The sequence below is a fragment of the Gracilinanus agilis genome, chromosome 5 (genome assembly GCF_016433145.1).
Source record: "Gracilinanus agilis isolate LMUSP501 chromosome 5, AgileGrace, whole genome shotgun sequence".
Lineage (NCBI taxonomy): Eukaryota > Metazoa > Chordata > Mammalia > Didelphimorphia > Didelphidae > Gracilinanus > Gracilinanus agilis.
Window position 1 is genome coordinate 216,580,537 of NC_058134.1, and position 22,269 is coordinate 216,602,805.

A 22,269-nucleotide genomic window follows, 5' to 3' on the forward strand; every position below is an offset into this window, starting at 1 on the left:
AATTATTGCATTCTAACATTTTGCCAGGAATAGAACTCAAGACCACTGGCCTATACTTTGGGGACTTTGTTTTGTTTATTTGCTTTGATAATTGGAACAGATCCACCCATCCATGCACCTATCCATCTGTCTATCCACCATCCATCCATCCACCCACCCATTCCTTTTCTCCCTTAAAGGATTATGGATAATCTCTCAGTTCTTTAGTTTTGAGAAAGTGATTATTCCTTGAACTAAGAGACTTGAACTCATCCAGGGCAGTTTAGTAATCTTTTGCTATTGACTTCTGTATCTTGGGTATTTATTGCCTCTTATAATCCTTATTTGTTCTGTTCTCTGCTGTCCAAAGATCATTCTCTTTAGAAAAGAAAGCAAACAAAACTCCGAGCAGCTTTGTCTTCTCTCTGGCATCCCAAGTTGTCATCATCCCAAACCCATCCTGAAGTAGAGCAAATGTTCTTGTCCCTTTGCATGCCTTCTCTCTTCTCCAGGGTGGCTTTGGCCAACGTTTTTGGTGGACTTTTGCTTCCCTCCCAACCCTGGCTCATTCAGAGGATCAACCCTCTGACACTGTTCTTATAGAATGGTGCTGGGTCTTTATGGTTGGCCTCCTGACCTGCTCTTGCTTCCATCTTCTGTCTGGATTTTAAAAATCTCAGTGGTTTCATGAGACTCCTGTGTCCACATCAGAATCTTTGGACACATCCCCTTGTTCTTTCCTGTCAAATTGTTTTCCACTGTGTTCAGAAGTCAATTCTTGAGTTCTTTCCCTCCCTCCTGGTCTTGGACTAACTTCTATAGAATTTTTGTCCTTCTCTCCAACACCTCCTTCCTCTGAACCCTTTGAAATCTTCCTCTCCTCTGTCACCAACACTCATTTTCATGACTAGCAACCCATTCCCCCTACTAGTAAGAATCAGATTTAGACTAGAATTTCTCCTTGTTGATTCTTCTGCCTTTTTTTTTAAACCCTAACCTTCCATCTTAGGATCAGTAATGTGTATTGGTTCCATGGCAGAAGAGTGGTAAGGGCTAGGCCATGGGGGTTAAATGACTTGCTCAGGGGTCACACAGCTAAGGAAGAGTCTGAGGCCAGATTTGAACCCAGGACTGCCTGTCTCTAGGACTGGCTCTCAATCCATTGAGCCACCCAGCTGTCCCTGGCTCTTCTGCCTTTTGAAGGATGAAATTATTATAAAGGCAAATGAAGAAAAATTGAGAGCCCCAGCAGAGACCTAGAAAATGGAAATGACCTATCACTTCTATACTCTCTGACCTCCATGCTAAGAGTAGGTTCACTGCTAAAATCCTCATCATTGATCTTCTGTCTAAGCTGTCTCTAGTCTACACCAGTGACAGTGCTCCACACTAGGCTTCCCACTCTGGCTCCTGGCTTTCTTCCTATTGTCATAGCTTTTTTTTTTCCTCCCCTTACCTTGTGTCTTAGAAGTGATATTGAGTATCCATTCCAAGGCAAGTAGAGTGGTAATGCTAGGCAATTAGGGTTAAGGGACTTGCCCAGGGTCACTCAGCTAGAAAATGTCTGAGGTCATATGTGAATCCAGGACCTCCCATCTCTAGACCTGGCTTTCTATCCACTGACCTACCTCACAGCCCCACCATTGGCAGAGGTTCTTAATTCCCCGTGTTAGCTTCTGTGCTTCTTGACTTGGAGTCCTCCAGTAGGCATCCAGATGGGGATGAGGATTTCATCAGTGCTCACATTTACTTAGGACTCTAAAGTTCGCAAAGCACGTTCCCCTAACCCTGCCCCCCCATCCTTTGATGTGTCTACTGTTAGATTCCCCATCTTAGAAGTGAGAAAATGAGGCCAAGAGGGGATGGAGTCATTTGCCCATGGTTATGTCAGAACTCAGCTCCAGACCATCTTGATTGCCAGTCCCTCGACAGTTTCCCCAGCTTTTGTATCCCTCCTTGGCCTCTTTTTGCTGTTCCCTAGATAAAGATGGGCAGCCTGGCAGCTGGATGGTAGGGGCTGGGCTGAGCAGTAGGCTTTTCTGGGCCCTAATGGCTTTTGGGTCTTTGTCCATGGCTGATCCTGGGCTATCACCAGCTCCTAGGGAAGAACCCTTCTGCTGGACTGAACCAAGTCAACAACAAAGGCCAGACGCCGCTCCACCTAGCCTGCCAGCTGGGCAAGCCAGAAATGGTGCGTGTACTGCTGCTGTGTAACGCCCGTAGCAATGTTGTGGGTCAACACGGCTTCCCCATCCATACAGCTATGAAGTTCTGCCAGAGAGGGTAAGTCTGGGCAGTGGACCTGAAGGCCCTTATTGGGAGTGCCAGAATCCCCTAGAGTGTCACAGCCAGAGCCACTCGAGCTTGGGCTTCCAGGTCTCTAAGACACTGCAAGCAGGAAACAGAGCCTCACAGACATTCTCCAAAACCTTGGGGCTGGCATGAGACCAAGATGGTTTTTCTTTGGGCACTGAGGAAACTGAATAGCAGAGAGAAGTGACTTGAACTTGGGCACATAGGACCAGGAATGGAACTGACTAGAATCACAGGACCTGGGTTCAAATCCTGCCTCTGAGACTCACTGTCCTTGAGTAAATCCCTTTACCTCTGTGTGCCTCAGTTTTCTCAGCTATAAAATGAGAGTTGGGCCCATTGACTTCAGAGGCCACTTCTGGGCCTAGACCTAGGAATAGGTTGCAGAACTTGAATTTGTCCTGAGGTGTCCTGGGTCCCATCAAGCTCTTCATTATAACACACTGTCTGTGGTCTGGAACAGGATTCCCTGCAGTGGGCATTCCCACCTTCACCTGCTACTTCCAGCTCACTTTACACTCTCTCTAGTCCCAACTTAGGACACTAGGTAGCTGCTATTGGGTCCTGACAAAACGGCAAAAATACCCTGCAGAACCCAGACCTCTGCTGTCCCAGGGATCCTGCCTGACCTCATTGGCCCATTCCTCCCCTCTTTGGGACCTGTCCTCTCTACAGGTGTGCTGAAATGATCATCAACATGGATGCCACTCAGATCCACAGCAAAGATCCTCGATATGGAGGCATCCCTCTCCATTGGGCCAAAAACGCAGAGGTGGGTAGGCAGGATCGGGGTGGGAGATAGACAAGGTGCACAGCCAGCAGCTGAATCCGAATTTAGAAGAGGCCATTATGGACACTGGGGGATGGGGAGTAGACCAACTCTGCCAAGATTAGTTCTGTTCTTTGCCTATAATTGCCCAGATTTGGGTCCTTCCTAGACATCCCTTTCTCCAAGTAGAGTTCTTTGTCCCTTGGTCAGAGGGGAGAGAGGTGGAAGAATGGTAAAGGGGCAGGGGCATTTGGCTGACTCTGCAGAGGGGGCAGGCAGCAGAGTAATGAATTGGAGGAACCACTATTCCTGAATGAACTGCTGTCCTTGTGAGGGCACTACCATGGATGGCAATATGGAACAAAAAATTAGGAAGAGTCACTTTAATTCTGGCAGCAGGATAGCCAAAAGATTCAGCCCTTGCACAGTGCCTGCAGTCAGCAGAAGTCAGCTGTTGGGGTGGCAGTAGGGAGCTCCAACCCTCTCTCTCCACTTGCAGATGGCCCGAATGCTGCTGAACCGGGGCTGTGAAGTAAATAGCATCAGCAACTCAGGGGACACGCCCTTGCATGTGGCAGTGATGAGGGACCGCTTTGACTGTGTCATGGTGATGCTGACATATGGTGCCAATGCCGGGGCCCATGGGGAGCATGGCAACACGCCCCTGCATTTGGCCATGCTGGTAAGCCTCAACAGTAATGGGCAGTCGCACCGTAGTCTTTCCCACCAGCAAGTATTTATTACATAATGCATCGGTTGATCTTCCAAACTATTTACTGAGCATTCAGTGTGGAGGAAAGAGCCCAGGAATCTTAAGGCCCAATTTTGGGCCTCAGCTTTGCTCTGCATTAGCTGTGTGAGCATAGGCAAGTTGCCTGGAGCCTTACTGACTCCTATTCTTCATCTGTAAAATGGGCAGAATTCTCCTTGTGCCACTCCTGCATCCCAGGATCATTGAGAGGAAAGTTCAAGGTCAGCTAAGAGCGCTTTTGAATTAGGATCATTCTGAACAAGGTGGCTGGCAAGGCCTGGTGTGATAAGGGATGGAGAAGGTAAGAAGGAGAGGGAGAACCTGAGAGCCAGAAGGAGCTCCTAAGAAGATCAGAACCCTGCACCATTGTTCTAGATGAGGAAACTGAGGCCCATGGGAGAGGTGGGAAGCATCTGGGCTTCTATTCTGGAAGACAGGCACACACACACACACACACACACACACACACACACTGGCATGAATGTTGAGGACAGTGAGGGATGGGTGGGTCAGCATACCTGAGTTCCAATCCTGATTCTGTCATTTACTCCTTGTGTTACCTTGAGTAAATCCTGGAACTTCTCTGTGCAATGAAGTGAAGGAGTCCTGCTAAGCTTTCTCTAAAGTCCCTCTAAGCCATGAACAGTTGCTGTTTTTCTTATTGTTTAGACCTGACTTTATTTGTATAAAAAATGTTTTATAGTTGTGTTTAAATAGTTCCTGGTTTGTCTTGGCAGGTAGAATTACAGGGTCAAACCCAAAATGTGGAGGAAATTATTTTAGGACAAGTAAAGGGAGATTGTAATTCTCCCAACAGATAGTCACCTCATAGAACTTATCACCCCCATGGGGCAGCACTGGTTGAAGTGATAATGAGAGCATTGAATGTCGAGCTGGCTGAGGCCTTAGAGTTCTGGGACACAGAATGTTAGAGCTGGGAAGAATTCTAGAAATCATCTAGGCCAATTCCTTGGTTTGTGGTTAATCATTACAACACCACAGAAGTCCCTCTTGGATGCCTCGTCATGATCCTGGGTTTTCAGGTCCTACTGAGCTAGAAAGGCTTTGGGCCACTGACAGCTTCTAAATCTCATTTGAAGAATCAGCCAAATTCAGATTTGAAAAAACGACATCCCTGGTTGGCTGTGTGGTGATTAATTTTTCAGCCATAGTAGCGTTCAGAGACTAGTTACTAAGTTACAGAAGCTACCAAAGCCAACCAAGCATGTATGTCAGTGGAGGGATTAAGTCTGATTTAGTTGCAGTTAGCCACACTAAGTCACAGTTCTTCCAGGTACAAAGGTAACCATAGCTTAACGTTTGTAGAAAACTATGAAGTTTACGAAGTGCCCTCCTTACAACAGTCCTGTGCACTAGGTAGCGGTTGTAGAATCATCCCCATTTGAAAGATGAACTGACCCAGAGGGAAAGTGACTTGATTGCAGTGACATCACTCTTAGAGAGGCAGCAGAGCTGGGCCTGGAATCCAGGGCTCCTGATGCCCTCATCCGAGACCAGTGAAGTCTGCATTGGCTCCGGTCAGCAGATTTTGATTGGATTTCCAAGGGAAGCTCAGGTGTTTGGGGTCACCTTTAGAAGCTGACATTAGGGCAGACAGTTAACCTGATGCCTCTAGGACAGCATGGATCCTGGAGGCTTGGTTTATTGTGGCATATCTTATGTTTCTGTGGCCTTCCTTCGTGGCCTATCATTCCAGGCTTCTACAATAGGGCCCATGACTGGACCTTCCTCCATCTTGCTGCTGGTTCCCAGGACATTATGGATGGGCATTCCCTCAGTTTTAGAGGAAATCCAGAGTGAGGGAGGAGAGGCTGAATTCTTCACATCTCTAGGCTTCTGACTTGAAAATGTCATATGACGTGATAACAGGACCCTTCAGAAGGCAGGGATGGCTGGCTGGGGTAAAGAGGGAATGAGGATAACAAATATTTTAGGCTCTTTCTTCTAACTCTTCCCTTTCTCAATGTTAATAATAAGAGCGATCATTTATAAAGTGCTTTACATATATTCATTTAACTCCAACAACAGCACTGGGATATAGGTGTTATTATCCCCATTTTACAGATGAGGAAATTGAGGCTAAGAGGGGATAAGTAACTTGGCCAGGGTCACCCATCTTAGAATTTGAATTCAAGTCTTTCTGTCTCAAGGCCCAATGCTCTCTCCACTGTGGGTAGAGAAATACATCTAATTCCACTTCCACCTGATAGCCCTGCAGATATTTGGAAGCCAAGGTCTCCTCCTAATCTGCAGTCACTCCTCTGCTAGGAGATTCCCCTCCCAGTGCTTAGAAAAGACCATCCCTTTCCAGGATTCCCTGAGCTGCTGTGTTCCCTTTCTACCTTACAGAAAGATAACCTAGAGATGATCAAGGCCCTCATTGTGTTTGGTGCTGAAGTGGATGCCCCAAATGACTTTGGAGAGACTCCTGCCCTGATTGCATCAAAAGTCCCCAAAGGTGGGTTCTGGTCAGTCAAGAGGGGTTGGGTGAGGATGGTCTGGAGGGAGGAAGGGAGAAGGACGTCCCCCAAACCACCCCTGACTCATTCTGTGAGGCTCCCCAGACTGAGGAAGAGAAAGGGACCCCAACCATAGGTTGATTTCAGAACCATTCTGCTTCCTCAGCTACACCTGCACCCTCAAGCTCCCTGCAGGTTCATTCATTCATTCAGCAAACATTGAATGAGCATCTACTATGTGCCAGACACTCTGCTAAGTGCTGGGGATACATAGAAAAGCCAAAAATTGTCCATGCCCTCAAGGAGCTTCCATTCTAATGGGAGACATGACATATATGTCAGCCAAAAAGCATTGATTAAAATAAGTAAATCCCAAAAGAATAGTGAGATTCCTAATAGGGAGGGAAGCATTTCCCTGCCACGGCTCTCCAGAAGCCCATTCCCAGGGACTTTCCTGTTGGAACTATCTATGCTGTTAGGGACTTCTCGGAGACTTCTGGAATGCCCACAGACCCTGAGGCCCTATGGCACACATCCACCACAACCACACTTGTCATACATACTGTACACACTACACACACATTGTACGATCAAGAGTCAGAGTGAAAAGTAATACTTCTGACAGGTTGGAGAGAGACCTCTGCCTACCCAGGATTCATGAGGACCATGGGTAGGAACTTGAGAGAGGATATGGATGTGTGTGAGAGAGGGGAAGGGAAAAGACAGGAAAAAGGAGAGATTTAGAGATGGTGAGAGAGGAGAGAGGGAGAGATGAGAAAGGGGGGAGGGAGAAATAAAGAGGAAGAGAGATTGAGGAAATGGAGGGGGGGAGATACAGGAAGAGAGAGAGAGAGGAGAAAGTGAGAGATGGAGAGAGAAATAAAGGGAGAAAAAGAGAGAGGAGGAAGGGAGAGAGGAAGAGAAAGACTGAATGTGTTTGGCTGCTCCCTTTTTGTGGCATGGTCTCCAGTTTCCTCATCTGTAAAATGGGGCTAACAGACTAACACTGCTGACCTCCCCTAACCTAGAAGCCTTGTGGATTAACCCTTCTGACTGTCAGGGGTGTTGAAAATCCCAGGAGGAGGAGGGAGCCTGGTGGGTCCCAGGCCTTCTCTTTGCTGTCGCTTGGCTTCCTAGAGATGATGAATGATGAAAGAAAGTCACCCAATTCCTCTGCCCATTTCTTGCTCTTAGTCCCCAAGCCTTTCTCACATCCCTTCCAGTGACTGGTGGCTCCTGTGGGCCCGGATCTTTCAGGCTGGGGGTCCCAAGGAAGTCTATGAAGCAGCAGAGGGCAGGCCACCCCGCGGTTCTTACTCCCCTCTACCCCAAGAGGCCCATGGCTGGGAAGGGGGACTTGTGTGGAATGAGCCTCTCACTTGCCTCTGATTTCTGATCCTGCTCCACCTTCCTGCCTTGAACCGTGACCAGTTGCCACCAGGAACTCGCTCTTGGCCTTGCTGAGAACCATAGGGGCTGATTACCTAACAGTCCCCGGGGTTTCCCAGGAACCATCGCCTTCCACATCCTCCCAGGACAGACCACAGTCCCAACGGAAAGCCATTCGTGACATAGGTAGGCCCTTCCTTGTCTACTCTATCCCCATCCTCTCCTGATCTTTCCTCCTCTGTAACTTCTTCAGATGTCTCTAAAGCAAAACAGCTGAAGGCAGAAGGAGCCAGTGGATTCCCAGATAGAAAGGTGGAGGGAGAGAGCAGAACACCTTCAGGCCTGATGGGTGGGGACAGCCTTTTAGGCCCAGGATCCCATCCCCCTTGGGATGTGGTGCCTACAGGGCGAGAGCTTGTCTGCTTCTCAGAGGAGGTGAGCAACAGAACAGTCCTGGGATAGAAGGCAAGAAAAGGGCGATTGTGGTGCTCCCCAAGATAAAGGCAAAGGCCTTCTTAGAGACCTGGACACTGTAGGATGATGGTTTTGACAGGAGCCTGAACAAAGCCAGCTGAGCAGAGCCCACCCTAGGGCCACTGGTTGCCCCAACTGACCTCACCCTTGGCCTCTTGTTGGGATATTCTGACCCATAACTTTTGGTGGGGCATTGATAGGCCTGCCTCAGCTCATGGGTTGGTACAGGGGGATGGAGCCAACCCTGTACTTGGAGTCTGAGGATCTGTTTTCCAGTCTCTCTTTAATCACCTTCAGTGTGTCCTCAGGCAAGTCCTTCTCTTCCCTCAGGCCTTAGTTTCCTCCTCCGTAAGAAGAGGGGTTTGGACTAAAGGATTTTGAGTTGCTTCTAGTTCTAAGCCCTTTGATATCCCTGGCTCCAGGCTCACGTGAGAGACATCCCAAGTTCTAGCTCAGTCTATGGGACCCTGCAGGGGTTTAACCCATTTGAGCTGGCCCAGGAAGAAGGACCTGTGCTCCTAAGGAGGGCAGACCACAACTGACCTTACCCTGGCTTCACAGGACCTCAGGCTCAGGGATTTGCTGAGACTGACCCAGTGGGAGTCAATGAGAACAGGCCTAGACAGGCCATTGGGGATGGAGGGCGTTGGAAGCCAGCTTCCTTGCTGAGCCATCTCTTCTCCTCCTTCAAGCCCTGCCAAGAACTGCCCCTTACCCCAACAGACACGCTTTTTTGTTTCTTGGTTTCACAGGCAGCCACTAAGCCAGGCCGGATGGCCACCCTGCCCCAAGAGGGGCCTGGGACCCAGAAGCACACGGTAACATCCTGGGCACAGAGAGTCCGGGAAGCCCAGTAGTGTCACAGAATTAGCTTTAGCCTGAGCCCCACCTGTCTCCTCTCTCTTTCTCTCTATGTTTCTCTGTCTCTCCTCCTCCTCCATCCCCTCCTCTTTCTCTCTGTCTCTTTCTCTCTCTGTGTCTCTCTCTCCCTCTTTCCCCTTCCCCCTCCCCTTTCTCTCTGTCTCTTATGCCTCTCTCCCTCCTCTCTCTTTCCCCACTCCCAGGCCCTCTCTCCTCTCCCCCCCCCACACACATACATGACATGTGTCACTCCCCCTTCCCCTCATTCTGCTGAATTTAGAGTCAGAGTGTATAGTTTCAAATTCTATCTCTACTCTTCTTCCTGTGACCTTGGGCAAATCTCTTCACTCCTCTGGGCCTTAGTTTCCAGCTCTGCAAAATGAAAGTGTGGCCCTAGATCTAGGTTCCCTCCCATCTCTAAATCCTGTGCTCCAGGCTCTCAGCCATCCCCACCCTCTTACTTCCTCCCTCCCTCTTTTTCTTCCCCTCTCCCTGCTCCTCCTCACACATCTCCAGCCTCAGTTCTATCTCACGTTCTCTTGTGCTCCAGGAGAAGGGGAGAATAGATGAGCTGCCCTCCTCTTCTCCTAAGTCAGCTTCCAGGTGCAGGGCTTGATGGAGAGGATGGTCTGCTCTCGGGGGCATTGCTTGCTAGAGCCCTTGCTGGCTGGGCATCCTGTAGCTAACCACACAGAGGGGCTGATGCTGCTGTTTGTGCCCAGAGAATGATGCTGACGTGGTCACTAATATTCTGGAGCTCTTTGTAAAGATCTGGCTTGTGGTCTGGGGTTTGAACTCCAGTCTGACTACTCCTGCCAAGTGGGAAATTAGTGAAGAAGGGTCTGGGTTCAAGAGGTAGATGTGGGAAGCTTAAGATAACAAGATCAAGGGGCAGTGAGATAGCACAACAGATAAAGAGCCAGGCCTAGAGACAGGAGGTCCTATGTTCAATTCCAGCCTCAGACACTTCCTAGCTGTGTGATCCTGGGCAAATCATTAACCCCCATTGCCTAGTCCTTACCATACTTCTGCCTTGGAACCAATACACAATATTGACTCTAAAAGAGAAGGTAAGGGTTAAAAAAAGAAAAGATACCATAGACAGTATAACAGACCACCCCAAATAGTGGTTTGCCTTCTGCTGTTCAGCTGCCCCTTTGGAACTGGCAGATTGTAGCAGAGCAGCCTGTCATGGGGGTCCACAGTAGGAATGTGAGAATGAGCCAGGGCTGGGCTAGGGGGAAGCTTTTGTCTTTCCCTTCCCATCCTCCCTAAAGAGTAGGAAGATGCAGGAACCCAGCAGAGAACCCCTTGGAAGCCCACTGGCTGCATGGTATCTCAAGGCCAAAGCAGGAAGCCCTGGGTCAAGACCTGCCTCTGAGACCCTCTCCTGGGGCAAAGCTCCACATCAGTGTGGAGGGGGTGGGGGCACTCTTCATACCAGGAGTTCTCCACATTGATTAAGTCTGGATTTGGACCCAGAACTGTGCCTGGCTAATCTGAGGGGAGACAGGAAAAGTCCTGTGGCCCCACCTGGAGGGCACTCCCCCAGTTGCTCTAGGGAGCATGAGGGAAGCTGTGAGGAGCCGGACACAGTAGGGCAGTGACAATGGCATGTCAGAAAATCTGGGCTCAGGTCCTGGTTTTTGTACTTACTGTATGGCTCTGAACAAGTCGCTGCCTGTCTCTGTGCCTGGAGTGGAGGTGCCATTGCTGAAGGGCTCAGGGACTTGGCCTTGGAGTCAGAAAGACCTCAGTTCAAATCCTGACTCGGGACCCTTAGTAGCTATGTGGCTTGGGCAAATCACGTGGCCTCTCTGGTCCTGCTGCCTATTCTGTAAAATGCAGGGGGTGTCCCTGATGGCCTCTGAGGTCCTAGATTCTAGGACTCAGCATCTCTGAGTCTGCTTCCAACTAAAATCCTTGAATCCCAGAAATGGGAGGTGAGAGGGGGAGGGTGGGCAGGCGAGGCCTACCTGCTCTCACCCTCCTCATATTTTCAACCATCGGACCCTGCCCACCTAGCTCTGATTCATCTGCTCTAAGTCAAGGGCTCAGGGAGCTCCATCACCTCATTTTACAGATGGGGAGATTAAGACCCCCACAGGTAAAGTGACTTGTACAGGCAGACAAGAGCCGCAGGCGACCTACTCCCCCGGCGGGCAGACCCCTCATCCCTGTCCCTTTGTGCCCTCCCAGAGCTGCAGGATTTTGTCCACATCTCTCGGTCTCGGAAGCCTAACTTCATCCTGAGCTCCATGAGGGACGATCGGAGGACGTAAGTGAGAGACAGAGCAGGGGGCCTGGGACAGGAAGGAAGGTGGGCTTCCCTTAAGAGCCCCTTAATCCCCCAAGATCCCAAGGGGCTGCCAGCCCATTGGGTTTGTCCCACTCTGCTCCCTTCTCAGCATCACTCATCCTGCCCATATGAAGTAGATGGGGGTAGGGGGCCCTCGGAAGAGACAGGCCTGCTATTGCAGAGCCTCTGCTGTGGAAGGGGAGATAGGACAAGCACCAGGGGAGAGGGTAGGCCAGCTTTGGAGCATGTCCTCAGAAGCATGTTTCCTGTCTAATAGTAGCAATCACCGGAGCACAGACATTGAGGGTTTAGTTTATGTAGTACGTGAACTCCTTCTGCCTTCATGGTACCCCTTTAAGGCGGCTCACACGAGGGCTATTGGTCTTGTCTTACAGATGAGGAAACTGAGGGATAGAGAGGGTGACATGAGGGGGCTAGTGTCATTGGGTGGTAATTGAACAGGAGACACTTGAGTGCTGTGGCCTCTCTGGTCATCATCTCAGCTCTGAATGTGTGGGCCTCCTCTTAAGCCAGAAGCCAGAGTCATGTGGGTACTTGGGATGGGGAGGAAGAAAATGTGTGTGTGGGTGACAATCTGGGTGAGTGTGCACACATGTGTCGGGTGTGTTCCTGAACTCCAGCACAGAGTTTCCCCCTTCGCTCCCAGAAGTTAGAAAAAGGAAAACAGGAATGAGGCTTTTCTTGTAGAGAATGGGTAGCCATGGAAGATTCTTGAGTAGGGGAGCAATGAGAGAAAATGGACGTTTTGGGAAGATGAAACTGGACCTGGTGCCCAGAATGCAAGGCTTTTGCTAAATTGTTGTTCTTCATCACTGGGTTGGGGAAGGAGCATTTGTTTCTTTCTCAGAAAGGGCCACTTGGAAGTAAACCAAAGAAGTGCCCAGTGTGGGAGGAACATGTGGGGCAAGATTGGAGGCAGAGTCTCTAGCAAGAGGAGGGTAGCCAGGGCAGCATCGTGCCATGGGAAGGTTAGCTGGGAAATGGGGATACTGAGTCTGCCAAAGAGAAGGCTGGAGGAGCATAATTGACAGTCTTTGAAGGACCTTGGGCAAGAGTGGCATGAGCCCTGCATTGCTTGGCCTTGAAGAGAATTCCTGGGCTAGGGGCAAGGGGCTTCTCGGAGGCAGTGGACTCCCTGACTGCAGCTCTTCAACCAGGATACTGGGTGGCCCAGGTTAGCTCAGGTAGTAGCCCCCTCTGAGTATGGGCTCTGGACGTTTCCACTGGTCACCTGGAGGTGGGCAGGAGTGCCAGGATGGGAGCTGAGGTTCCTGGGCTGGAATGTGGTGCCCTCCCCACTGTACCACCTTTCATGGGGATACTTGTGGCCTGACTTGTCCATGCTCGCCTCCATAGACCTCAGGTGGCTCTTCTCCCCACAAGTCCCAGGGCTATCCCCAACCCTGTCCCAGGAGGGGGTCTTCCTGGCTTCCTGTTCCTCCCCCTGAGTCTTTAGACCAGAGAGACAGAGTTGTTTCCAGGCCTGGAGTCAAGAGACCCAAGTTCACATTTCAGTTTCAACTCTGGGTAAATCATGTCACTTTTCTGGGCTAGGATTTCCACATCTGTAAAATGGGTTTGAAAACATTCATACTACATCTCTCCCAGAGTTCTAGAAAGATGGGTTTGGCTGTCACACATTTCTGCATGCACCCCTGGGCCCAGACCCATCTCCCCCTGCAAGGTCTGGGCTTCATTGCCTCTGAGGGCCCTTCCAACTGGAAATCTGATGAAACAAAGAAACAATGGGGAGAAGGAGGCCAAGAGGCCCCTCTGCATCCCTTAGAGATGCCCCTGCCTTAGGATCCATCAAGGACTGAGGGAGGCCTGGTAGATAGACTTCTGGTGGGAGGGGCGTGGGGCCCCAGAGGCCCCCCCAAGTACCCACCTGGGCTGGCTCCCTTCCCCCACCACTCCTCAGGCTTCCTCTTGGGCTGCTCCCGTTTCCAGTCTGGTGAATAGGGGCTTCTCCAGTGCAGACCCTGCATGATCCTCCCATTGTGGAATCCCCAGCCAGTCACACTTGTCTGTGACCTGCCCTGGGTCTCACAGTGGGGAAATGTCTGAGGCAGGATTGGAACTTGGAGATCGGCTCCTGGGTACCAGGACAGCTCTTGGCCAGGCCCTGGGGCAGCCGGGGCCTTTGGTCTCCCTCTCACATCCCTCCTTTCCCCTCAAGCCATGACCACCTGCTGTGTCTGGACGGAGGAGGAGTGAAGGGTCTCGTGCTCATCCAGCTGCTTATGGCCATCGAGAAGGCTGCCGGCATCCCCACCAAGGACCTCTTCGACTGGGTGGCCGGGACCAGCACGGGGGGGATCCTGGCCCTGGCCATCCAGCATGGTGAGGATGTGGGAGAGGGGGCCTGGGCTCCGGGTCCTCCAGGCTGAGCCTCACTTTTTTTTAACCCTTCCCTTCCCTCTTAGAGTTGGTTCCAAGGCAGAAGAGCAGTAAGGGCTAGGCAGTGGGGGTTAAGGGACTTGCCCAGGGTCACATAGCTAGGAAGTGTCTGAGGTCAGATTTGGATCCAGGACCTCCCAGCTCTAGGCCTGTGATTTCATTTTATATGCAAAGAAGAAAGAGCCCTTAAAGAAGGGCCTCCTCCAGGCAAGAGCTCAGTTATACAAGCATCATGAAGCCTTTCCTGGGGCAGGCACTGGGCCAGCCACCAGGGCTGCAGAGACCCAAGGAGACGGGCTTCTGAGGATGATGGCATCGGCTTCAGTGACTCCCCCACGGGAGTCCCCTACCCCCCCAGAGCTGATGAAGAAGCCTCAGCAGTCTAGGATTGAGGAGATAAAGCCCAGAGAGGTCACACATGTAGCAGGTGGCCTCCACACCCACCTCTCTCATCTCCCCAAGCCTTGGCAGCCCTGCCCCGCTCAGGCTGGGCCCAGCTCAGCCCTGGCCCGAAGCTGTTGCTGATCCCCTGGGCCTTCGGTCCTAGGCAAGTCCATGGCCTACATGCGTGGCCTGTACTTCCGCATGAAGGACGAGGTGTTTCGGGGCTCCAGGCCTTATGAGTCAGGCCCCCTGGAGGAGTTCCTGAAGAGAGAGTTTGGGGAACACACCAAGATGACAGACATCAAGAGACCCAAGTAAGGAGCACCCGCAGCTGGGGGCCAGGGTGGGCAGTGAGGCTGGAGGGATGTCATGTGGCCAGGGGCAGCCAGGGAGGGTCTTCCCAGCACTGAATGAGCCGTGTGGCTCGCTGCCCCCAGGGTGATGCTGACGGGGACCCTGTCTGACCGCCAGCCTGCTGAGCTTCACCTCTTCCGCAATTATGATGCCCCCGAGACCAGAAACGAACCTCGATTTGCACAGAACCCCAACCTGCAGCCCCTCACCCAGCCTCAGGGTAAGTGAAGGCCCAGCCCAGCCCCATCCAGGAGCCTCTACTGTGAGCGGCCAGGTACTCTGGGAGGATGTCCCTGGGCAGCACTGCCCGCCCAGAGCCTCAGACCCTGAGAGCCTGGTCTGTGGAGGGGTCCCTTGTGTCCCCTCCAGCTCCCCCCGTGCCCCAGAGCTGCACCCGTGCACACCTTCACCCGGGCGGCCACTCTCTTTCCCTCAGACCAGCTGGTGTGGAGGGCAGCCCGCAGCAGCGGGGCTGCCCCCACCTACTTTCGACCCATTGGGCGCTTCCTTGACGGAGGTCTCTTGGCCAACAACCCAACATTGGATGCCATGACTGAGATCCACGAGTATAACCAGGACATGATCCGCAAGGTGAGGCCCCCCAGCCCGCCATCTTGGTAGAGTAGAGCAGGGCCACACAGGCTCTGGCGCCGTCCACCTGGCTCAGCCACCAACAATCAGAGCCGTGAGTCCACACCATGGGGACGGGCCCCAGAGCTGCTTCTAGAGAAGAGGGGGGAGGCTCAGAGGGAGCACAAGCCCCACCTTCTAGGGTCCGAGGGACTGCCCATGGGAAGAGGGAAGAGATTTGTTCCACTTGGCCCAAGGACAGAGCCAGGGACCATGGGAGAGCTGCTGAGAAGGGAGGGACCAGAAGGGCAGCTGCTACCCAGGGAGGTGGCGATCTCCCCACCACTGGCAGTCTTTGAAGCTCGGGAGGCTAGAGGATCCCTTGTGTATGTAGAGGATAGGGCCCAGGACAGGAGTCCAGAGGATCTGAGTTTGAGTCACCATGGATGCTTTCTTTCTCTGTGACCCTGGGGTAGTTCCTCATCAGTAAAATGGGACAGATGATGGCCCTCAGCAGTCTCAGTGACTCTGGAAGGCTCTTTTGAGCTGTTATCGGGGTATTGCTGCCTTCAGGGGAGCCTCTCCTTCAGGGTCCTCTCAGCTCTGAAGGTGTCATGATTCTGGGCACAGGGCAAATGCCAGGGCAGAGGGAACCTGCCCCGAAGGGAGCTTCTTTTGGCCAGGCCTGGGCACGGCCCTTCCCTGCCAGCATTAGTTCCATCTCTGTTGGTGACCTGCTCTGGGTCCAGACGTAGGTGGGTAGAAGAGGGAAGGGAGGATGGAGGGGAGGGGGAGGGATTTGAGCAGTCAGTTGATCAGTATTTATTAAGCACCTTCCACATGCCAAGGGATCCAGGCAGGCAGAGGGATGAGGGGGACAGAAAGGTGTGGGGCTGTGGAGCCTTTGTGGGGGGTCAAGCTCTATGGCCCGTGTGACCCTGGACGAGTCATTGTCCTCCCTGGGCCTCAGACTTAGGGAGGACTAGCCAGTGCCTCTCAGAGGTAAGTTCTGTGATGCTGTGGCCATAAAGGAAGGCCCCAAGGTAGGGATGTGGGTCTGACTGGTGCAGGCAGTGGCTTGAGATGCCTGGGCTGGAGCATGGGGTTTGTGAGGGGGATTGTGGGTAGTGGGGAGTCTTTGTTGGAAGGCCTCCAGTGCCAGCTAGAGGGTCTGAGCAGGAGCTGGGGATACCAAGAGAGGAGAGAACCTGGATCAGGGAGGGGATGAGGCTGAGCTTTGCAGGAGGCCTCGGTGACTACAGGCATCTAGGTGAGCTGGGGGGCCTCCCTCCACCCACCGCCCCTCTGGCCCTATACACTGGGAAGCAAAGCATTCTAATGCTCAGTCTTGGCTCTGAGGCTCCCAGGGGTGGTGGGCCCTCATTTCCCCACTGAACCTCAGTTTCCTCTTCTGTAAAATGTGAATGTAACAATGACAGTGGCAACTTGCATTTTACTGCATTTTAAAACTTGAGTTTTACAAAGCACTTCTTGGGGAGAACTAATGTTTTCCAGGGAGAGGAAACTGAGGTCAACCTCAGCGGTTAAACAGCTTGCTTGGGGCCTGGTGGACGCTTCTAGTCCATCCATCTCCTAAAGTGACTGTCTGGCTGATCCTGTCCCCATCCTCCTCTTCCCCAGGGCCAAGGCCATAAGGTGAAGAAGCTCTCCTTAGTGGTCTCTTTGGGGACCGGGAAGTCCCCACAGGTACCAGTCAGTTGCGTGGATGTCTTCCGCCCTAGCAACCCCTGGGAACTAGCCCGCACTGTCTTTGGAGCCAGAGAACTGGGCAAAATGGTGGTCGATTGTGTGAGTGCCTCCCCCACCCCAAAGCTTTTCCTGGGACCCCCAATTCCAGGGCATGGCACATCTGGGTCAAGGGGAAGGGGGCGCCACCTTCTTCCTCTTTTTTTTTTTTTTTACTAATTTTTATTTCTTAGAAAAGTTATCCATGGTTATGTGATTTATGTTCTTACTTTCCCCTTCACCCCCCCCCCAAACACCTTCCCCATGGCCGACGCACATTTCCACTGGTTTTAACATGTGTCATCAATCAAGACCAATTTCCAAATTGTTGTTAGTTGCCCTGGGGTGGTCATTTCGAGTCTACATCCCCAATCATGTCCACCTCAACCCATGTGTTCAAGCATTTGTTTTTCTTATATGTTTCCTCTCCTGCAGTTCTTCCTCTGAATGTGGGTAGCATCTTTACCATAAATTCCTTTTCTTCCTCTTTTTAAAAATGTTCGAATTGATGTTTTTTGGCTTTACTTGCCACTATTACTGCCAATAGCACCCCCTCTGCCCCCCAAGAATTGCCCCTTGTAACAGAGAAGAATAAACTGAGACAAAGATTGCGCCTCTAGCTGCAGCCCACCCTCTCTGCAGTGGGTTTGTGGTACACGGGGCACTAGAGGACGTGGGTGCCTGGTGCTCTCTAGTCCTGTGCACCCAAAAGCAGAGGCCTCCTTTCTCAGTTGAGAGGATGTGGGGTGCTCTAGAAGGGGCTGTGAGTGCTGGGGGCTCACCCAGGCCCTTTCCTGCCAGTGTACAGATCCTGATGGGCGGGCGGTGGACCGGGCCCGAGCCTGGTGCGAGATGGTCGACATCCACTACTTCAGGTACCTCTGGCCCCCTCAGCCCTGAGGCCTTCCTTCTTCCTGGCTGCCCTCCTCAGGCTCGTCTCTCCTCCTGTACCCTTCAGGCCTCCAAGGCTGCCCTTGCCCAGAGGAGCCACTTAATGGATTTGGGGTTCATCTGGAGGGATGCCTCACCCTTTCTCTGCGCTCACTGTGGGCCCCAGGGGTTTAAGCCTCATCCCTGTCTGTCTCCCACCCAGCAGTGACTGCTCTTCTTTCCTCTGCATAGACTGAACCCCCAGCTGGGAACAGACATCATGCTGGATGAGGTCAACGACACGGTCCTGGTGAATGCGCTCTGGGAGACGGAGGTCTACATCTACGAACAGCGAAACCAGTTACAGAAGCTGGTCCAGCAGCTCCTCACCCCCTGAGGCTGGCAGGATGGGCGGGGGGAAGGCGGGTATTGCCCCTGCCCCCCTCACCCCAGAGACCTTGCACAGAGCAGTGCCTGAGACTTGAAGGCCAAGACCCCAATGGTCAGGAGGAAGGATTGCGGGCCTTGGTGGGATGGGCAGACCAGGAAGCACCTCTCTGCACAGAGGGCTGGGAGAGCCCCACCTCTCTGAGGGGTCTGGGGTCTTCCCAGCCTGAGGCCTCGAAGCCTCAAGCTCGAAGCCCCCTCTTCTCCACACCGTCACTGCCTTAAAGTGTTGACCAGAGCAGCCAACCTCCTCAGGCCTTGTCTCCCCCACCACGAAAGAGCACCCTCCCTCAGCATCCTCCTTCAGGGATGCCTGATCCCCAGAGGACTAGCCTAGTGCCACCCTCGCCCCCAGGGCCACACTTTGCCAAGCTGGGGGATTGGGTTGGGGAGTTCCCTGCAAGAAAACGACACTGGATTTCTGGTTAGGACCTGGGCCGGGGCACGGGGCGCTGCAGGGAGGTCTGGGAGACAGACTTGAAAGCAGGTTGTCCTCCCCCTCATCTTCTGGTCCTCCCCCCCTGCAGGGCCGAGAAATGTGAAGGCTGGCAGGGAGCCCTGGGCAGGCCCGCCCCCTCTCCCGGGCTGCTGAGCCCAGCAGTCCCTAACCCCTCAGCAACCCGAGGGAGAATTCTCCCGGCCCAAGGAGGAAGTCAGAGCCAGCTTTGCCCAGACTCCGGCCCCGCCCTGCCCCAGAGGACTCTCAAAGTCCATGCCTTGGTGGAGGCTGGCGTGCTTCTCCCTCCCTCCCCTCCTTCCCCCATCAGTTTGGTTCTTAAACAACAGTTAATTTATTCTTTTGGACAAGGAAGTGTTGTAAGCTGCTCCTTGGGACCCTGGCTCTTGGGGGGGCCCTCAGAAGATGTGGGCAAGAAGAGGGGTCCTGGGGGGGCCCCAGCCTCCACGCCTCTTCAAGAGTGAATCCCCGAACCAAAATAAATGGCTTGGATTGAAACCTTCTCTGCCTGGCCTCGTATGGAATGAGAGGACTGACTGGAGCATAGCGTTTAGACCTTAGGACCAGGGCGGGGACTTGTCCAGGGCCCCGGTGGTTACTAGTTCTCCTGGTGGGACCAGAAGGAGCACCCTTGGACTTGCCCTGCTCTCGCCCCTTCCTAACACCGAGGGAGGTGGGACGGGGCTGGGAATGGCCAGAGTGGGAGATCTGCCAGAGAGTCTCCGTCTTCTAGCTGGGCCTCACCTTCCTCATCACTAAATGATTGGGATAGGATGGGGAGCTCCAAACCCACCACGCTCCCTTAGCCTGGGGGCCAGCTACATTTAAGGAAGCGGGTTTCCCCTGGGAGTTCTGCCCTGGGTGCCAGGGGTAGGCGAGCAGGGCCTAGCCGGGCCAGCAAGGGGGACAAGAAGGGAGCAGCATGCACAAGGAGCCGGACATAAGGGCTGAGGGCGTCTTGGGGCCCGGGAAGGGCCATCCACAGCCTAGGGGCCTGAGATGCTCCCGGAGAACGCCCTGCTTCTGGAGGGCCTCGGCATCTAGAGCTGAAGGGAGCCTTTGAGACAGACCCCAGTGCCTCCTTCCAGGGAGCTGAGGGCCCTGGAAACCGAGAGGTGACTCGCCTAAGGTGACACAGGCTCCGGAGAGGGGGGTCTAGGGAGAAGGCCGGCTCCCACGGTGGCAGCTGTCCAAAGAGGCAGTTGGGGAGGGGATGGGCGGGGAGGCTCTCCCAGCCTGGGAATGGAGCCAAGGGAACCCCCCAGGTGGCCTTTGGGTCTCCCTCTCTGCCACCCCCACCCCCAGCCCTCGGGAAAGCTGAGAGATGATAGGAGGCTGCTGCTTTGTGAGCCCGCCCAGGAGGGCTGAATAATTCAAGGGGAAGGTCACATGAGCCCCCCTCAGTGTCCCCAGCTTCCTTCACCCCCCCTGGCTCTGGTTACAACCCCAGATCGGGTTCTGACATCCCAGCTGGTGAATAATTAACCTTCCTTTGGTCCCGCATCCCCACCCCAGCGGCGGCCCTTTGGAGGGCTCAGGGCCGGTGAGGACGCGCTGGGCCCGCAGTCCCTGGACCTCTTGGGCCCCTGCTCTTCTTCCTTCCTGGCTTGCCCTCCCACTTCATGGCCCTCGAGATGGAGCAGTTCTACCGATCCACGATGGCCATCTACAAGGTGAGCGGAGCCTGCCAGGCAGACTGTAGCAGGGCTGCTCCGGGCCTCTGCCGGGCCCACGGAGGGTGCTGGAGCCCTGGGCTTGGCCAGCAGCACCTCATTGAGGGTTCGGGCCCTCCCTGAGCCCCTCTGGGGAACATCGATGCAGGCTGGCCAAGGCCGAGCTCTGGGTGTGGGCAAGGCAGGGCAGGCAGAAAGCGAGGAGGGGTCTGGGGAGGCCGGGGGGGGGGGCCCAGCATCGGGAGAGACCCAGGGCAGCCCCTTGGAGCGCCCCCATCCGGGAGCTGGAGGAGGCCGAGCAGGACTCTCCCAGATGGCGTCCCTGAGAGGGGAGCCCAGGTCACTGCTACGGCCCCCCCTTTCCTGAGGGCCAGCCCCCGCTGCACCGTTCTCCGGGTCCAAACGGCAAAGCGAATCTCTCCCCCAGGAGCCCGCTTCCAGGAGCGGCCAAGAGATCTCCCCCTCCGGGTTCTTGCACCCGAGCACCCTGCTGCACGGCCTCCGGGGGGCGGGGGGCAGGCCTTATCTATGGCTCCTAAACCAGGAACCCCGGCCTGGGGGGCGGAGGAGGCTGTCTGAGCCCATTCCAGGGGTCCTCCGGGGCCAGCCGGGGAGGATCAGGGCGGTGCTCAGCACAGGGTGACTCCTTCCTCGAAGCCCGTCCTTGATGCCCCCATCAGGGAGGGACACCTCCTCCACCAGGGCTCTGCCAGGCAGGGCCTTCAGGGGGCTCCCCTCAGTTACTCATCAGCAAAATGGGGCTGCTGCGGAAGGGGGCTTGCCTTGTCCACCCTGGGGGGCCCGTCATTCGGGCCTTGTTGGGAGAGGAGCACGGAGGGATCCTGAGAAAGGCCCCCCACCCCGGGCAGCCTCACACAGCCTCCTGGCCCTCGGGGGCACCGCAGCCTATTGCCCCACAGAGCCCTACCCAGCCAGACCTCTGGTGGTCAGCCATGGTGGGGCTCCTGGAGGGGAGGTTCCTAAGGGAAGACCACCCACTGTGCTCTCAGCGCCAGGAGACAGAGACAGAGAGAGACAGAGACGGAGACAGAGAGAGACAGAGAGACAGAGAGACAGAGACAGACAGAGAGACAGAGAGACAGAGACAGACAGAGATAGAGACGGAGACAGAAAGACAGACAGAGAGACAGACAGATAGAGACGGAGACAGACAGAGAGACAGAGAGACAGAGAGAGAGAGAGAGAGACATACAGAGACAGATAGAGATAGAGACGGAGACAGAGAGACAGACGGAGACAGAGACAGAGATAGAGAGACAGAGACAGAGAGACAGAGACAGAGAGACAGAGAGAAAGAGGCAGAGACAGACAGAGACAGAGAAAGAAAGACAGACAGAGACAGACAGAGACAGAGAAAGAGAGAGACAGAGAGACAGAGACACACATGATGCCATGTTGCCCCAAAGGACAGAACTAAGATCTCAGGGCAAGGAGAAGAGGAAGCAGGTTTTAGGGAAAACCTGCTCATTAGACCCTCCCAAAGGAGAATAGACTACCTAATAAGGTGGTGAGCTCTCTGTCAGAGGGACTATCCAAGCAAAAAATGGGCTGCCTGCCATGAGGGGATGCAGACAAGAGATGGGTCTCTGATTTTCGGATTCTGTGGAAGGAGGGAAGCCAGGAATCCCCAGGCAAGCAGCGCCACTCTGGAGCCTGCAGGGGTCACGGTGGTTCCAGACACGGGGGAGAGAGAGGGAGGGAGGACCCACATTTCCCCAGCAGTTACTCCTATTAACTTGTGTGACCCCTTTTCTAATTCTTCTGCCTCCTGGCGCTGGCCTGCGGCCCCAGAGCATCATGGAACAGTTTAATCCAGCCCTGGAAAATCTAGTCTACCTGGGGAACAACTACCTTCGCGCCTTCCACGGTGAGTGTGGCTGCCCCCCAGCCCCCCAAGTCGTCCCCCTGATGTAGCGGAGAGCGCAGGAGCAGACTCGGGAGCCTGAAGTTCAGCCTCCCCTCCGAGGCCCCTGGCGGTGTGACCTTGGCCAAGTCCATGCCTCGGTTGGCC

General features: G+C 53.9%; 2 protein-coding genes across 3 annotated transcripts in view; both read left to right on the top strand.

The window, feature by feature from the left end:
* Positions 1-19,062, top strand: part of PLA2G6 (phospholipase A2 group VI) — a 33,190-nt gene extending 14,128 nt beyond the window's left edge. Inside the window, exons 5-17 of one of the 2 annotated variants that reach the window (XM_044677632.1) lie at positions 2,075-2,262; positions 2,968-3,064; positions 3,561-3,743; positions 6,183-6,291; positions 7,724-7,867; positions 11,216-11,294; positions 13,516-13,679; positions 14,284-14,434; positions 14,558-14,694; positions 14,911-15,065; positions 16,686-16,853; positions 17,592-17,665; positions 17,913-19,062. In XM_044677632.1, the coding sequence (XP_044533567.1) occupies positions 2,075-2,262; positions 2,968-3,064; positions 3,561-3,743; positions 6,183-6,291; positions 7,724-7,867; positions 11,216-11,294; positions 13,516-13,679; positions 14,284-14,434; positions 14,558-14,694; positions 14,911-15,065; positions 16,686-16,853; positions 17,592-17,665; positions 17,913-18,057 (1,794 nt within the window). In that variant the 3' untranslated portion in view covers positions 18,058-19,062. The remainder of the gene's footprint in view (positions 1-2,074; positions 2,263-2,967; positions 3,065-3,560; positions 3,744-6,182; positions 6,292-7,723; positions 7,868-11,215; positions 11,295-13,515; positions 13,680-14,283; positions 14,435-14,557; positions 14,695-14,910; positions 15,066-16,685; positions 16,854-17,591; positions 17,666-17,912) is intronic. The other variant, XM_044677631.1, reaches the window with a different exon arrangement.
* A 1,047-nt stretch (positions 19,063-20,109) lies between these two features.
* Positions 20,110-22,269, top strand: part of BAIAP2L2 (BAR/IMD domain containing adaptor protein 2 like 2) — a 29,871-nt gene continuing 27,711 nt past the window's right edge. Inside the window, exons 1-2 of the mRNA XM_044677987.1 lie at positions 20,110-20,237; positions 22,050-22,125. Of these exons, the coding sequence (XP_044533922.1) occupies positions 20,187-20,237; positions 22,050-22,125 (127 nt within the window). The 5' untranslated portion in view covers positions 20,110-20,186. The remainder of the gene's footprint in view (positions 20,238-22,049; positions 22,126-22,269) is intronic.